Consider the following 16,645-nt stretch of genomic DNA (forward strand, 5'->3'; position numbering starts at 1 on the left):
AATGCTCATGGGGAGCATCAGAACATCTTCACGTGCAGTGCAGTTAGCAAGCACTGCATGAAGTAACAGCAGTGTAATACCTAGATAAAGTTTCTTAAAGTCTCACCCGTGGGGGGCGATGCTGAATCCTTGCTCGTGCCACTTTCTGCTTGTTAACTATGTTCATTAGCTTGACAGCATCAGCACCCTTCACATACACCACTGGTCTCTTCAGAGGGTCCTCTGAGCCCTGGTTCAGCTAGAACAAAAAAATAATCTACTTAAAAGGCACGTTGCAGGAAAACTACCTCTCTTTTGGACAATGGAGAGAAGAGGAAAGGAATATGAATGTGGAATTGATTGAAGCACCAATTGTTCTCTTCTAGCACAGACCTTAAGTATTCCACAGAGTTAAACCTGAATTAAACTTTTGACTTAAGCTGCTGTTTTTTTACTGACCAAAACTAAGATTAAGGATAAGAAATGTTATTTCTGAACAGCAGCTTTAACTTAACCGTATTATGTTCTGGTGCATATATTATACTGTAATAAATTAAACCTCATAATGAAGAAGGATAAAAATCTGCACATTCAAAAGAAAATGACCTTGCTACATTTTCTGAACCTTTTGTTATTTCAACTTTGTAGTTATATTATTCGCATACAAATTTTTTCGGCTTTCTGAACAGTCTCATGTCAGAGTCCCGTCTTTCAGACTCTTTGTACCTAACCAATTTACTGAAGACTGTAATTTCTGCTGTTTAACTCAGCAAACTCATTCAAAGAGTTATCTGGGTTCTAGCAACCACTAGAGCTATTGATTGCAGGATGGGGGCCTCAAAGACTAAAGCATATGAGTAGATAGCTTAATTCACCCTGAAACTTCCTTCCAGGTGCAGCTAAGTTTTTTTGAAAGGCCAAATCATAGCATCAGAAAATAATGTGGGTGGGAAGGCACCCCATGAGTCCAACCTCCTGGTCAAGGCAGGGTCAACTATGACATCAGACCACGCTGCTCAGGGCTTTATCCAGTCAGATGCTGAAAACTTCAAGTGTGGAGACTGCGTAACTTCTCTGGCCAACAAATCCAGAAAAACAATCTGCTAAATTACATACCAGAGAGGGGAATAACAAGACAAGAGAATTGTTCTGTTACAAAATGGCACCAACATGATAAACTCAAATAGCTTATTCTAACCCACAAGAAAAATCCTAGTATAGAGGCTGGTTGATACAAAACAAGCAACGCACTGACGAGCAGATGGAAATGGTACAGGGGAAAGGAATGAGATGACAGGAGTGTGAGCAAATTGAACAAGAGTAGCATATGGTAGAGATACCATATCTACATTGTTGATATCTACCTGTTATTTCTGGCTAAAACATGTAGAAATTACCAAATGACTGGTCTATTATCCTGCTTACAAAGTACTCTACTTAATCTGTCCAGATGATGGTGACAGATTTCATTGAGACTTTAAAACAGATTCTTCCTAGTATTTGACTGGGCTTCTGAGAACACCGATCAAACTATTTTTAAGACAGATGTCTTCTGAAGAGCTAAAAACTAGCTGAAGTACTTGAATCCAACCCAGGGATCCTACGTGTCTAGAAGGCTTGCTAGCCTAAGGCCAAATCCAATCACTGTCCATACGTTCCCAGACATATATTCTCCCTCAAGCTTTCTTGTCTAAAAAAGAATTCACCTGATTCCTCAGTAGCTTTTGCACACTGCCAGACTCTTGCTAAATATGATGCTCTGGGTGCTTTTACTCCTCTTCTATGCAAAAGTAAAACTAAGAAACAAATCAGACTTCACAGAGCATTTCTAAAAATAAAAATTTCATTCTTACTCTACAGCAGAAGACACTCATATCAATGGGAATAAAACCCACAAAATCTGTATGTAAAGCCCTCTCACTTGGTAGCTAATTCTGCTACCAAATTGTCCGAGGACAATTCTTCTCCTGCTCAGGCCTGCTTCTTAGTCCACTGACTGGCAGGAAGGATTGGCTTTCATAATACTCCACTCCTCCCTTTCAAAGCACTCTCCCTTAGTTGTTCTATTGCTTGGTAACAAGCATACCTGGGAAATCTTCCTAAACAGCTCCCCTCAGTGTCTTAGGATACTTCCATTTGAATCAAAGATACTCCAGATTAACTCATGCCAGTTTTTCCTCCACTGTTATCTGTCATTGTTTTCCACAATTCCATTGCGAGTGCCAAAATGGTATTTGTTTTAAAGACAAATTAATTAGTATCGCCTGATGCCAAGGGTTCTGAAGACTTTGGCTGAGAATCAAAATGCATGAAACACAAGTGTCCAGAGCAGCATGAGAAGGGAGCCAATCAAGTAACTCTTACACCTAGAGTATGAAAGCTAAGCCTAGTCTTTCCTTCCCTGTTGGTGAGTGTTTGCATAGGCTGCTGCTGTGTCCTCTAATAGAGTCTACTTTGTCAGCTACTGCACTAAGCCACTAACCTCCTTCCATTTTATTGGTATACCCAAAATATTCAATTCCACTGGACTAGTTTCCCAGCTATTGGAGACAGTTGCACCCAGTTTATTATCAAGAATCAAGGAAGGACAGCTGTTGCTGGTAGAAGGAAGAGAGCAAGAGGCAGTAACTCAGCTTCTCAAGTTCAGAGCAGGGTGGCTGAAAGTTAACTGGAAGCTGTAATACACAGAAAAAATTGGAAAAAGACAGATTACATCTTTGTGCAGATAATTTTTCTGTGTATAAAAGGGGAAAAAACATCCCTGAGAATGTTTGCAAGATCAAGGCTGTAGCCTTGATGCACATGCAGAGCACAGTTCTCAAAGCATCCATTGCACAGGGTCTGCATTCCTTTCTCCAACAGATGCTCATTTCAGAATTAAAGCCAGCTTTTTAAATGTAAACACTGATGGTCTCTCTTTCCCCCAAGAAATTCAGGCTGCACTTAAAAACATTCAGCTTCACTTGTTCCTGCTGTAGCAGAAACAGCAGTTTTGTTTCAAGACAAAACAAAACCAAATGCAGACTATTTTTGTGCTTGTTAGTTTCTTCTCTCCACTCAGATAACTCAGAATTGGCTGGAAGGATCTTGTCAAAGCATTTCACAGAACTATTACCTCACCCATTTCAAATGAAACGATGGAAGTTGTACCAAGATCCCCAAAAAAGAAAAGCCCTGCTTGCCCACGAAATATGCGGGCCAGAAATTATCAGTTGTGAACAAGAAAATGTTTGTAAGTTTTCTAAGAATCTTGTTTAGAACCAGGTTTGAAAGCCATTCTGCAACCTCAAAAATATCAGCTGCTCAAAAAAACTATCAATCACAAGCTGGGTAGGGCCAAACACCCTGTGTTTTGTACACAGAGCTGGGCAAAGAAAACCTCCTTGACTAGATAATGGGCCACAAAAAATTTGCCTCCATCCTTTCTCAAAACCTCAATCCCAGACCTGGATTCTAGTAAAGGCTAGAAGGAAAGTATAACTCCCCAAACTTTTCTCTTTCTACCACATTCTCAACACCTCCATTGCTTCTTGCCTGCCAGAAGATGAGCAGGAAAACCACAGCACCATGTTACCCAGGGTCAGTAGCTGCGTGTCTTGAAGCAGGTGTGCTCTGAGACCTGTATGCTCTCAAGTCTTGACTCAGCAACACTAAAAGAACCCAACAGAGGCTGTAATAAAACTAGGCTCCCTTCTTCATACCTGATCAATGGCATCTGGGTTTTCAGAAACATCAAAGATGACGGCTGTGGCTCCTCGCTGTACTGCTCGTTTTGCCTGCAATAAGAAAGACAGCATCCTCAGTCCCACCCCAAAAGATGACTTCTTACCTCAAAAATTACTCCCTCTCCTCATCTCCAGATAGCAAATTTAACATTTTGTGTTTCTGTGTAGTTAAAACAAACGACAGAGTAATTACAAACAGAGGAGCTCCTGAACCAGCATGGAATGTAGTTAAACTTCACTATAGCTTCTACAATCTCCCTGTCCCTTCCTTCTCAAAATCCTCCTTCAACAAGCTTTTAAAGGAATTCAAATGTGATGTAGACCCTCTAAAGGCTTTAAATATCAGATTTTCTAAAAATTAAATTATGTTCTTTTTCTCCACATCACTTGGAAGCACCATTAAAAACAATCTTCCCTGTGATATGAGGTAGAGTGACAAGATCACTAGTGTAGAAAATAAAAGTGGACCAGGTTCTTTAGACCTGCTCAGTGTCATTCTCACAGTCATGACAAAGTCTAGCATATCACAATCCTTGCAAATAGTGCCTCAGAAAATACTGCTGTTTCTGACCATTAGAGGTCAGAACTGTTGCATACAACACTTCTTACGCAGGTAAGATCAGACCTATTTAAGTGCATGGCTTTTCATCAAATATGCAGTCCAAACCTGGAATTACCAACAGCACAGAGGAGATATTAGAACATATTAAAATCCTCTGGGATAGAGGAAACAGTATTTTAACCGCCAAGGCTAAGACAGGGTATTTTCACCAGTTTCTGCCACTTTACCACTGTATGTTCTGTTCAAATGTTGCTCAATGGCTCCACAGAGCAAGCGTTCCCAGTAACTTTTCAAAGCTGTTACTGCCTTTGTTGGATGCAGAATGCAAGTAACTATTTCTCCAAGCTATGACAGCTATCACCATCACAGTACTAAACGGGACGACACTGGCTCTTCATAGAGACTAGCAGAACCTGAACTTAAATTGAGATATAGAAGAAACACATGATAGAAGTGATAAATTATGAAATATTACTCAGTGATTTCCAAGAAGAATGTTGGCCAGTACAGAGATGTTAGTCTGAACACCTACAGGTCACTTTCTTTGCTCTACTTTTGTATTTTGTTTTTATTTTAAACCAACCGACCCCATCAGACAGTGCATGAGGGAAACCAACTCCCCAATGGGGTCTCTTTCTCAGCCCACCAGGTATTTGTCCCCTTTGAAGTAAGTCAGCACACCTGGCTAATCACTAATAGCTGTTGAGGAGGAAAAGTTAAAAGGAATCTACTACACATTCTCTGAGGCAGTGGCCCTGAGGTGAAAGCTCATCCAGGTTTCTGTAGAAGGCACCCTTTACAGACATGCAGCGCTTGTAGAACTGTTCAGGCCATTTAGATTGTTCTTTCAGGATGGTCAGTCAACAAGCAAGGCACTTTGATCTCTAAAGATATTTTTTAAGAGACTTTGCAGGCTGGTTCAGAAAAAAACCCTTAAGTTTCTGAATGCACTGAATGTGCAGTATACAGCGCAGCAATTCATAAAGTTTCCACCACCAAGATGTAATCTGTATTCCTTACTCTGTATTGCAAAATGAGATGTTAAGAGATTAAAAGTACCAACTGAGTTAAAAAATCGTGCTGCAGAAGACAACAGCAAGCGGGGTGAACCATCTGCCACCTCCCCCCTTCTGCAAACTTGCTGCGCTAGTTTAGCTCCGGCCAACTGCAACCAGCAGTTTGTGCCAGGCCCCAAGCAAAGGAAGGCTCCAGCCATCTTTCACCAGTAGTTCTCACTTGTCACTCGTGGCTGTTCTGCACCCTCCCCATTCCCCTTCCCGTGCCACCCCAGCACAAGGCTCTCCACCCTCACACCAGCTCAACTCAGCTCAGCCTCGAGGCGGAAGCCGAAGATCGGCCAAGCACAAAGCGCCCCAGTGGAGCGCGTGGGTCCTGCCCGCCCCATCCCCAGAAGTGACGTCCTGCCCAGGGGCACGAAGGGTGCTCGGCAGCCATAGGGAGAACTGGGAAACAGGCATTTTTTTGTCCTTGCTAGGGTTTAAATCCTGATCCCAGAGAAAGAGAGGATGTGCCCGCTCTTGGAAAGCATACGTCAGTCTCTCACTCGCATCACTAGGGAGCCTGGCACTGTGCTAAAGAGACTTGTTCGCACAACGGGACCTCAGCAGCACAGGCCGGTCATGAGGCGACCCTCCAGCTCCCGAGCACCCTGGGCAGGAATGACCAGGCCGCCCGTGGTGGCAGGGTGGGGAAGGTGGGTGCCGCAGCTGCACGCTCCACGGTGCCTGCTCCAGCGCTCCCGGGCCTCTGGCTCCACGGCGCCTGCTCCAGCGCTCCCAGGCCTCTGGCTCCGCGGCTTGGCGGCAGCCTGCCTGACCTTCCAGGTTTCACTGGCGAGAGATCAGAGAGCAGCCGCAAACACACCACAGCCTGCCACTCCTCCTCGCTGCTCCCCCCTTCCTCCTCCTCCCCTCCTCAAGCTCGTTTTTAAAACCACTGCGCTTTGTTGAGGAGCAAACAAGCGCGAGCAAGCTGGGGCCTGAGCGCAGACACTTCTTTTTCGTCTGGTATTCACCTCCTTCCCTTCAGTTCAAGATGGCAGCTGGCGGGGGCCGGAGCGCACCTGGGGCTGGCAGCCCTGCTGCCTGCCTCAGAAAGCCGGTCAACTCTGGGGAGGCACCCTGGAAAGCCTGGCTGCCACTACACCCCTTCTTCCTCACCCCGCAAAAAACAGTAGGATAATTAAAGCCAAAACATCTTTGAGAATACCCTGTCCACTACTCAGTAATCAGGACAGCTCAAAATAACACAGCAATGTAAGTCCCACTTAAAATAACACCAGTCTATAACAGGCATGTGACTTTTTCATTTTGGCCTATTCAGCATGTAAAGACTGCCCCTAAATCATTTTTCTAAGTAAAGTGGCCAAAACCTAGATCAAAAATAAAGACACACGTGGGACGAGGGGGAAGAAAAAAAATTGTACTGGTACACGCTTTACCTTCACAATACTCGTGGCAAACAAAACAGGCATTTCCTCAATTCAATTCCCATGCAACTGAGAGAAGGCAGTAAAGGTGCCAGGCATATCCCTTTCGGAGATTATTTGTCTTCTGTGGTTTAAAACAAAATTACTATCACTACATAGCAGTATTCTTCCTTTTTTGTAAAGAGTAATAAAAAACAAACAAAAAAAAACGGTAACTGCACTTCTAGTAATTCAAATGATTGCTCTCTGTTCATAGTGACAACAACCTCCCAGGCGTTCTTTGCATTCAGAGTCGGAAAGCCTACACTATTACAGAGCAACGGACTCTGACGTGTTCTTTCTACATGGCCACTATATGCAAGCACCATCATCATAACTTTTACTTTTTCTGTAAAGTGCTCCCACATCCCGACTGGAGCTCCAGGAAGTTACACATGTTCTGTGTAGATCAGCAGCTAACTAACTGCCCGACATGTAGAAACACAAGGCTCAATTGTGCAAACACACTGATGTAGAGAGGACTAAGCATGTCTTGGTCCTAGAAGCAGGACTGGAAATGACAACAATCTTCAGCAAGCCCTGTATTGTCAATTCAAAAATTCTTTTGTCCTTAAGTACAAACATAATAAAACACAAAATATAGGTTAGATGTAAGTAGGTCTTCATAGGATACAGACAAGTTACCTGGCATCTTATTTGATAAGCACAACCTTAACTCACTGTCTGAAATTATTGTAGTTTTTGTGGAAGGGAGATTTTTTTACACTATTTTACAGGGGGCAACTGACTGTTATTGGCATTTCCCCCTTGTGTTATATGTAATGGTGGTGTAAAAATAACAATGGTTTGCACTTGCAACCTATGCTACTATGTCTAAGTGCAGTGGTTGGAAACTGCCTTACTTTAAAAAAAAAATCCTCTCAAACTATTTCTGGTAGAACACAGCTGGTCAGCAAGGGAGACCTAACAAAAATCTGGAAGTATACAGCTGAAAAAAAGAGAAATTCCTCAGTTTATTCTTCCATTGTTAGGAATGAAGTTCCAAATGTGGAAATTTGTTACAAAACCACGAGTCCTCCTGTATGCATCTCTTGTCATGATCATACGCGGTAATCCCTGCAATATGAAGAAGGTTCATGCTGTTCACACAGCAGCCTTCTTTTCCTGTATGAACTCTAACCAGCTCCCTGACTGTGTGCTCCCCAGATGGGGAAACTGTAAGACAATCACAGCCTGAATCTCATATTGCTCATTGCATGAACTCAGAGATAGCTCTGATTAAGTTAAGTTTCCTTTTCCATGTATTACGCCCACCTTTAGGCCCCACCAATACCAACTACAATGCAGTGGGAAGGCCCTCACAGGTCTGGACAGTTACAGAAGGAGGTAAAAAGCATCTCCAGTTCTGGTTTTCAGATCTTCTGAGCAGTGGTAACTCTTGCAAATTCCTTTCACAGACCGATTTCAGAGTGCCCCAATAAATGCAGCTACAGTACTGTCAGGAGCACAGGGGCCAAAGAGAAGACAGAGCAACAACAAGCTTTTTCAGTGGATGTAGATAACAGATTGGCCATGCAGAAGTAGCCTATACTCCACAACTGGAGGAGAATAAATCTTTAGAATTGCTGAAAGGGCAAAGAAGCAGGAAGAGGTCCCTTTACAGCATGATAACATCATGGAGTGGTGATACAGGCAGAGCAAACCACCTGATGAGGAATAATATTTGTATTTAAAATTTATCCTAGCAATCTGCAGTAACAAAAGCAGTAAATGAAATGCAGAGAATTTCAGTCCATAACTGCACTGAACATTTTGCAGCAATGTATTGCAACTATCACAGCAGCAAATGCTAGAAGCAGTACTGCAGTATCCATTCCAACCTCTTCTTGTGTACTGATTTTACTTGTATACAGATTCAGACTCCATTTGAACTAATGGGTTTTGTGTGTTTGTTTCAAGTTCTGTGATATTTTACCCCCTGAAAGTACCTGCAAAATCAGCTTAGCTCAGAACTGCATATAAATCCCTATTCTTGTTGGTAACAGAAGTAAAATTAACTACCAGATTATTTTTTTTTAGTATTAGTGCCATCTAAAATTAGTATTTTCAAGTCTTCACAGTAGTTTCTATTGGATTTTTTCTTCTTTGTCTCTGACATAATATACAACAGCTTAAAAGTTGTTCAAAGACATTTCAGTTAATCATAAGCCAGGCATGGAACAATCAAGCAAGTTAGTAGTGTTTCCCCTTAGAAAGCCAAAAAACCCCCACGCTCCAAAAATCTACTCTCTTGTGCATTAATGATACTACAAAACTAAACATAATAGTTAGTGTGAATAGGCTGAAAATAAAAAGGACATGAAAGACAAGTGTCTAGGGGTTCTATTTAAAACTATTAGACCTCGTATTGCAGCATGTCCAGAAGAATAAAAATCATTGTCTTGTCAATCTCACAGTCCTTGTTCAATCTACAGATTTGATCAAAACAAGTAGACCAGAACAAAATGCAAGAAAGCAATGAATGATTCTGCCCTAAATGCACCAAGTCCAGGGCATCTCTTAGGATGAAATAGGACCATCAAAGGATAGACAAAAGGTATCCCTGGTGCAAAGAGAAAGGAATATGTACCCTGAAACATACCCCCAACTTCATAGGTACATGTAACTTGGGCCTGGGGGGAGTCTAGTAGTGCTTACTGTCACCAGTCATGACTAAGGGACTGCAGAGAAAATGAAAAAAGGTCTTTTTCTCTTGGATTATTTTGCTAACCCTTCACAGTAAACTTTATTATTTATCACTTGGATTAAGTCATCTGTTCAGTAGAGGAGAAGGTGACAACAGCAGATGAAGGCAATCAAGCTCACGAAGAATGCTGTTGAAATAACCACCAAACATTTGTACTTGTCTATATCATAAAATGTAGAGAATATGCACTTTGACTGTAACTATTGTTGAGAGTTTCAGCTACTTTAGGAATCTTTTCAAATGACACCTTAAGTTTTTCTTTGTAAATGAGCATTAAAAAGAGATCTGCCATTCGCTAGACTTCATTCAAACACCTGGTAGACATTTGACTATCTCCTCTGGTTGAATGTTGGACGTAGGCACCTCCAAAGTAACTAAAATGATCAAGGATACAAAACCCACCTTTGAATTTGCCCTTCCTCAATTCCTTAAACATCACCAGCCTAGGACTTTATCAGAAGCCCTCTGCTGAAGAATAAATTTGGCTACTTTATACTCAAAGAAAAATGTAAACAGAAGGATACGGTGTGTTTATTACATGTTTTAAAAGGATTTTTATTGCAAATATATAATATTGGCTTCATCTATGTTTCTGTAGTGTTTTAATTTGCACAGAGATTGTCATAGCTCATGGAGAAGGCTGATGAAAAGTTATTTTAGAGTGTATTTTAGACACCTGCTTGTTATGAACTCACTGTTGATAACCATGACCAATAAGATGCACATTAAATAACGTCTCAGATTAAAATGTGGAAGAATTTACTAGACCCTGTAATCTAGAGAGGATGAGAGGAAACACGTGTGACAGAAATGTGAGGAAACTATCTTTTCACATCTCCAGGTCTGAGGAAATTTTAGTTATTACCTCAAAGAACACCAGAAAGATTTGAAGAGCTCTGCACTCCCTTCCTGTGGGCCAGACTAATACAATAAGGAAGCAACAACTTCCTTGATGAGACAAACTTTCAACCCGAGGAACTAGATGATTATTAAACAGGTGCACTGCTTCCTCTCATTCATTCAAATCAGGTAGGACAGCAACAATCGAAACAGTAAGAAGGTCAGCCACTTGCTGACATCTAGAAGGACCTTACGTGCTTGCAGATATGAACATTGCAAGCATCTCCTCCTCTGATTTCTAGTATGGCCTCATTCCAATTAATATATCAGTTATTATGCAACAGTGGAGAAACCAACGCGAGAAGAAAAGCTGCTTAACAAGGTCCCCATTTAAGAGAAAAATCACCAACAACATTAGCCTTTGTTCATTACATTTACTTCTTTGCTAGAGTTAGAATTCCCTCACAATATACAGCTGTATTTACATATGAGGACATGACATTCTAATCTAATGGGTTGCAGAGAGTGAATAAATTACAGATGGGAGAAGGACTGGGGCTTGGAACCATAGGTGGGGAAAGCAAAGTTCATTGATCACTTTTAGCTCTGCCATTTACATCAACAAAGTAATGCATTACACATTCATTAAGACAGTAACTCAATGCCTTCTGTTAAAAATGGCTATTACTAAACCCAGACTACTATTTATAAATACACTTTTTTTTTTTTAAGGTAACACCCTAGATAAAACTGATGGACTAAAGAGAGAAAAAGATGCTTTAAAAGTATTGGCTGCCTGTGTAAGCCCACAGATATATCCTGCTGTTCTAACACTATATTCTCACAAATGCTCTTACATTAAGAACTATGGATCTGTCTTCCTGGATTAGCCTCCTGGATTAGTTGGATCCTTCATCCAACTCTAGGAATTCTCTTCTTGGAATTTAGTGTACTGTAAACAAGAAATATTAATTATAACTATGGTATGTGGTACATGAAGGAGTTGATTTATTCTCTGGGTTAAGAAAATGATAAAGATGGGGAAGGTGAGATTGGGCAATGGTTTAGTTGGTAACCAGTACAGATGCTAGCAAACTGCTTTTAGCAAACTATCCCAACTCTATTGCATCAGGTGCCAGCATGTACTATTAGCTGGTCCTCCAAAATGAACAAGACAGGGAGCAGAAGAGTAAGGCTATAGTATGCAGAAGACAGTCCTATGGATCGCAAAAGCAAAACATTGCTTTCAGTCAGAACTGAGGGAAACAGCACAGCTCCAACAGGTATAACCGTGGCTTTTTCCTCTTCTCTTTCCTTTTCCTTTTTTCAATACATCTCATGCTTTTGGGGGCAGAAAATATGATAATTGGGTTGCTCTAATTCTGTGCAGAGGTTGTTGAACAGAGTACTCAAGAAAATTGGTTTATACATCCTTATTTAGCTGAGAACTGAGCCAGCCTGACCAAACTTGCATTCCCTCTGTCAGTTTTTGAGGTTTTCCACCTCAATTTCTGTATGCACTAAAAATCATTGAACTTGAGGCATATTTTCTGTTTAACCCAGCCCATCAGATCCAATATTCCATGTCAGAACTCTCCACATTGTGGAGTTAGTGGTCATTAATCTGCCAAAAGAGTGGGATTATGCAAGCAGCGTGAAGTGGAATGTTTTTTTATAGCTAATTCTTTCATCAGCTGTCTTTGGTCCTCTGAAATAAGTGGTCAGCCTCTCACATAGCGTACTGGTAACATGTAAGCAACACTCACTAGCAAGCAACTTGGATACTCTGTGGCTCCAAGGAACATGATTATCAATGAAAAGGTCCAGTGTCTTGCTTTATTGCCCTGGAAAGGCAGGTCAAGGATTTCAACAATCTTGACTGCTAGGGTATACAGCAGAAGGGATGATGTTTTCATCTGCATTATTTCACCAAAATAAATGATGAATACAGCAATTCAGTGGTCATGGTCTTCTCTTGAGTAGACTCAAAAGTAGCAAAATCTGTTCCAATAACTTTTAGCACTCACAAACCAACTGATGTGCACCTGTTTTCTCCATACCAAGATCAAGTGAGACCACAGAGATGTAGACAATATTAACAGAGCTATGATACAGAAAATGCAGTACCAGGTTCTAGAATATTAGCTTTTCCAGTGACCTTTTGCAGACTTGTCCTCATTTGATTTTGTTCTATTAGCAGAGGACAACTTTGGTGCTGAAACAAGCATCAGGAGCCTACATTGTCAGGGCTTAACTTCTGCAGACTCTTGAGTTCTAAGGAGTCTTCAGTTAAGTATGGACAAACCCAGGAAGTTCTATAGATGAGTGTCCTGGGTTTGGCTGGGATAGAGTTAATTTTCACAAGAAGATGGGAGGAGGCACAGCCAGGACAGATGACCCGAGCTAGCCAAGAGGATGTTTGATACCATATGATGTCATGCTCAATATATAACTGGGGGAGCTGGCCGGGGAGAGGAGGAGGGATTGCTGCTTGGGAACGGGCTGAGCATCGGGTTCCAGGTGGTGAGCAATTGCATTGTGTGTCACTCGCTTTATACATTCTTATATTAGTATTATTGTTATTATTACTTCTTCTCTCCTTGTGTTGCCCTATTAAACTGTCCTTATCTCAACCCATGAGGTTTTACCGCAGTGGGGAGGAGTGAGCAAGTGGCCACGTGGTGCTTAGTTGCCAGCTGGGCTTGAACCACGACAGTCCTTTTTGGTGCCCAGCATGGGGCATAAAGGGTTGAGATAATGATGGATCTGATCAAAGCATCTTAAAACAGATTTGTTATATGCATTTCTTAGATTAGTTAAATAGTCGCTAGTCATAATCTTGGTTCATTTGTTCACATGGTGATATTATGTAAGTTCTTATATGCACTATGTATTCCCTGTGGTGGTGTTTATCACCTCTGGGAGAGGGATCAGGGCTATCATTTTGCTGTACTGGGTAATGTCGACTTACGATATCATTACATCACTGGTCATGAGGTTAAGCAGGTATTTGTATGTGGCATTGTTGTCATGCCCATACCTTGGGTGCCCTCTCTTGGAATTTATTAGTAATCACACCCAATCTATGGGGAAGACTCCCACTCTTTCACCTCCCCTTTCTCTGCCAAGGCTAATTAAAACAGCTTTTGAGAATTTTTAATATCCTTGGGATGTTCAAGCCAGTATGCTCTTATTGCTATGTCTCCTGAATGTGTCTCAGGTCTTGTTCAGGGTTACCCAAAATTTTTTTAAGAATACCACCCAGAGATCTGCCCCAAAGCTGGACACTCATGGGTGACATGGCATGTGGGAGAATATGGGCAGGTATCTAGAGAACTTCTCACCTCCAATGGTTTGGAACTTCACTCCCAAACAGCTACAGGACCGTGATGAAGCAATAGAATATTTGAAAGGAAAATGCGGTGCCTAGTCCAAAGAGGCACAACTTACCACATTGTGCTGGGCCCTGGCCAGTATCTACCAAACACTGCTTGATATTATGTAGCACCCTGAGGGGGAAGGAAGGGAAAACAAACCGACAGGCACTGCGGCTATTCCAACCCTCGTGACAACCACTGCAACTACCCCAACCCTGGTGACAGGCACTGCAGCTGAACCAGAGAACCAGCCTGTGTCAGCATCAGTTGCCCCTATACAGAAGAAGAAATACACACAAAAATGAGTTCCCTTAGTGAGGGATGAAGATGAACCGGGGTCATCATGAGAACAGGACGAAGAGGCAGAACCAGAGATCATCACCTGATCCCTATCCCTGAGTGAGCTGCGAGATATGCGAAAGGATTTTGGCCGTCGTCCAGGTAAGCACATTGTTACCTGACTGCTCCAATACTGGGATAACAGGGCCAGTAGTTTGGAGTTAGAGGGTAGGGAAGGCAAGCAGCTGGGATCCTTGTCTAGGGAAGGGGGCATTGACAAGACAACTGGAAAAAAGACAAGAGCCCTCAGCCTCTGGAGAAGACTTCTGTCAGGCATGAAGGAAAGTTACCCCTTCAATGAAGATGTTACACGTCGCTCAGGCAAGTGGACCACCATGGACAGAGGTATCCAGTACCTGAGGAAACGAGCCTTGTTGGAGGTGATTTATAATGATCCGGATAACAAGAAGTTACCCACAGATCCAGATGAAGTCCAGTGCACACAACCCACGTGGTGGAAATTTCTGTGAAGTGCACCACCGTCATATGACAATTCATTGGCAGCGATGTCCTGGAAAGAAGGTGAGGGACAAATGGTGAATTAAGTGGCTGGCCAACTCCAGCAATATGAGGGAAGTCTCTCTTCCTCCCTGTGGGCCTGCATCTTAGCTGTGAAGAAACTGTCCCTGGAGTTCCAGCAATTCAGAGAGGGTAAGTCCTACTCCCCACCTGTACAGGCCTGTATCTCAGCTATTAGGAGTAAATGTTCCTCTGCTCAGGAGAGAGGATATAGAAGGTACATACCACTGGGTACCCTGTGGTTTTACCTGTGTGACTATGGAGAGGACATGAGGAAGTGGGATGGAAAACCTACCTCAACCCTAGAGGCACGGGTATGTGAGCTGCAAGGAAAAACAATCACAAAAGGGGATTCTTCCTGGAAAAATGCCACTCCAGTTTCCAACAGGCAGTTGCCCAGGCAGAGTAGAAGGGCTGATATCACTTCTGATCCTCTTGAAGGGACTTCTGATTCATGTTTACAAAAAGTAAGTAATGAATACTCTCACCAGGACTAGAGGGGCCCTGCCTCCAGCCAGGGGGAGGAAAGGGACAACTGGGTCTACTGGACAGTGTGGATTCGATGGCCTGGCATGTCAGACCCACAGGAGCATAAGGCTGTAGTGGACACTGGTGCACAATGTACCCTAGGGCCATCAAGCTATAGAGGGGCAGAACCCATCTGTATTTCTGGAGTGACAGGGGGATCCCAACAGCTAACTGTATTGGAAGCTCAAATGAGTCTAACTGGGAATGAGTGGCATAAACACCCCATTGTGACTGGCTCGAAGGCTCCGTGCATCCTTGGCATAGACTACCTCAGGAGAGGCTATTTCAAGGACCCAAAAGGGTACTGCTCGGCTTTTGGTATAGCTGCCTTGGAGACAGAGGAAACTGAACAGCTGTCTACTCTGCCTGGTCTCTCGGAGGACCCTTCTGTTGTGGGGTTGCTGAGGGTTGAAGAACAACAGGTGCCAATCGCTATCACAGCAGTGCACTGGCGGCAATATCGCACCAACCGAGACTCCCTGATTCCCATCCATATGCTGATTTGTCGACTGGAGAGCCAAGGGGTGATCAGCAAAACTTGCTCACCCTTTAATAGTCCCATATGGCCAGTACAAAAACCTAATGGAGAATGGAGACTAACAGTTGACTATCGTAGCCTGAATGAAGTCACGCTGCCACTGAGCGCTGCTGTGCTGGACATGCTAGAACTTCAATACAAGCTGGAGTCAAAGGCAGCTAAGTGGTATGCCACAACTGACATCGCTAATGTGTTTTTCTCAATCCCTCTGGCAGCAGAGTGCCGGCCACAGTTTGCTTTCACTTGGAGGGGCATCCAGTACACTTGGAATCGACTGTCCCAGGGGTGGAAACACAGCCCTGCCATTTGCCATGGACTAACCCAGACTGCACTGGAGAAGGGTGAAGCTCCGGAACGCCCACAGTACATTGATGACATCATCATAAGGGGTGACAGAGCAGAAGATATTTTTGAGAAAGGGAAGAAAATAGTTCAAATCCTCCTGAAGGCCGGTTTTGCTGTTAAACAAAGTCAAGGGACCTGCGCAGAAGATCCAGTTTTTAGGAATAAAATGGCAAGACGGGCATCATCAGATCCCAACAAAATAGCAGCTATGTCTCCACCAACTAGTATAAAGGAAACACAGGCTTTCTTAGATGTTGTGGGTTTTTGAAGAATGTATGTTCCAAATTACAGTCTGATCATAAGCCCTCTCCATCAAGTGACCAGGAAGAATGACTTTAAATGGGGCCCTGAGCAACAGCAAGCCTTTTAACAAATTAAATGGGAGATTGTTCACGCATTAGCCCTCGGGCCAGTCTGGGCAGGACAAGATGTTTAAAATGTGCTCTATACTGCAGCCGGGGAGAATGGCCCTACCTGGAGCCTCTGGCAGAAAGCACCCAGGGAGACCTGAGGAAGACCCCTGGGGTTTTGGAATTCGGGATACAGAGGATCCAAGGCCCACTATACTCCAACTGAAAAAGAGATATTGGCAGTATATGAAGGAGTTCAAGCCGCCTCAGAAGTGGTTGGTACTGAAACACAGCTCCTCTTAGCACCCCGACTGCTGGTGCTGGGCTGGATGTTCAAAGGGAGGGTCT

At 43.0% G+C, this 16,645-nt stretch overlaps 1 protein-coding gene across 4 annotated transcripts in view; it reads right to left on the bottom strand.

Moving 5' to 3' along the window:
• Positions 1-16,645, bottom strand: part of ZNRF3 (zinc and ring finger 3) — a 69,726-nt gene that overhangs the window by 10,244 nt on the left and 42,837 nt on the right. For 3 of the 4 annotated variants that reach the window (XM_010582025.1, XM_010582027.1, XM_010582026.1), the window contains exons 3-4: positions 3,681-3,755; positions 107-238 (exon numbers count right to left, since the gene is read on the bottom strand). In XM_010582025.1, coding sequence (XP_010580327.1) covers positions 107-238; positions 3,681-3,755 — 207 coding nt within the window. The remainder of the gene's footprint in view (positions 1-106; positions 239-3,680; positions 3,756-16,645) is intronic. The other variant, XM_010582028.1, reaches the window with a different exon arrangement.

This window comes from Haliaeetus leucocephalus, unplaced genomic scaffold (assembly GCF_000737465.1).
Source record: "Haliaeetus leucocephalus isolate CR32 unplaced genomic scaffold, Haliaeetus_leucocephalus-4.0 Scaffold840, whole genome shotgun sequence".
In the NCBI taxonomy this organism is placed as follows: Eukaryota; Metazoa; Chordata; class Aves; order Accipitriformes; family Accipitridae; genus Haliaeetus; species Haliaeetus leucocephalus.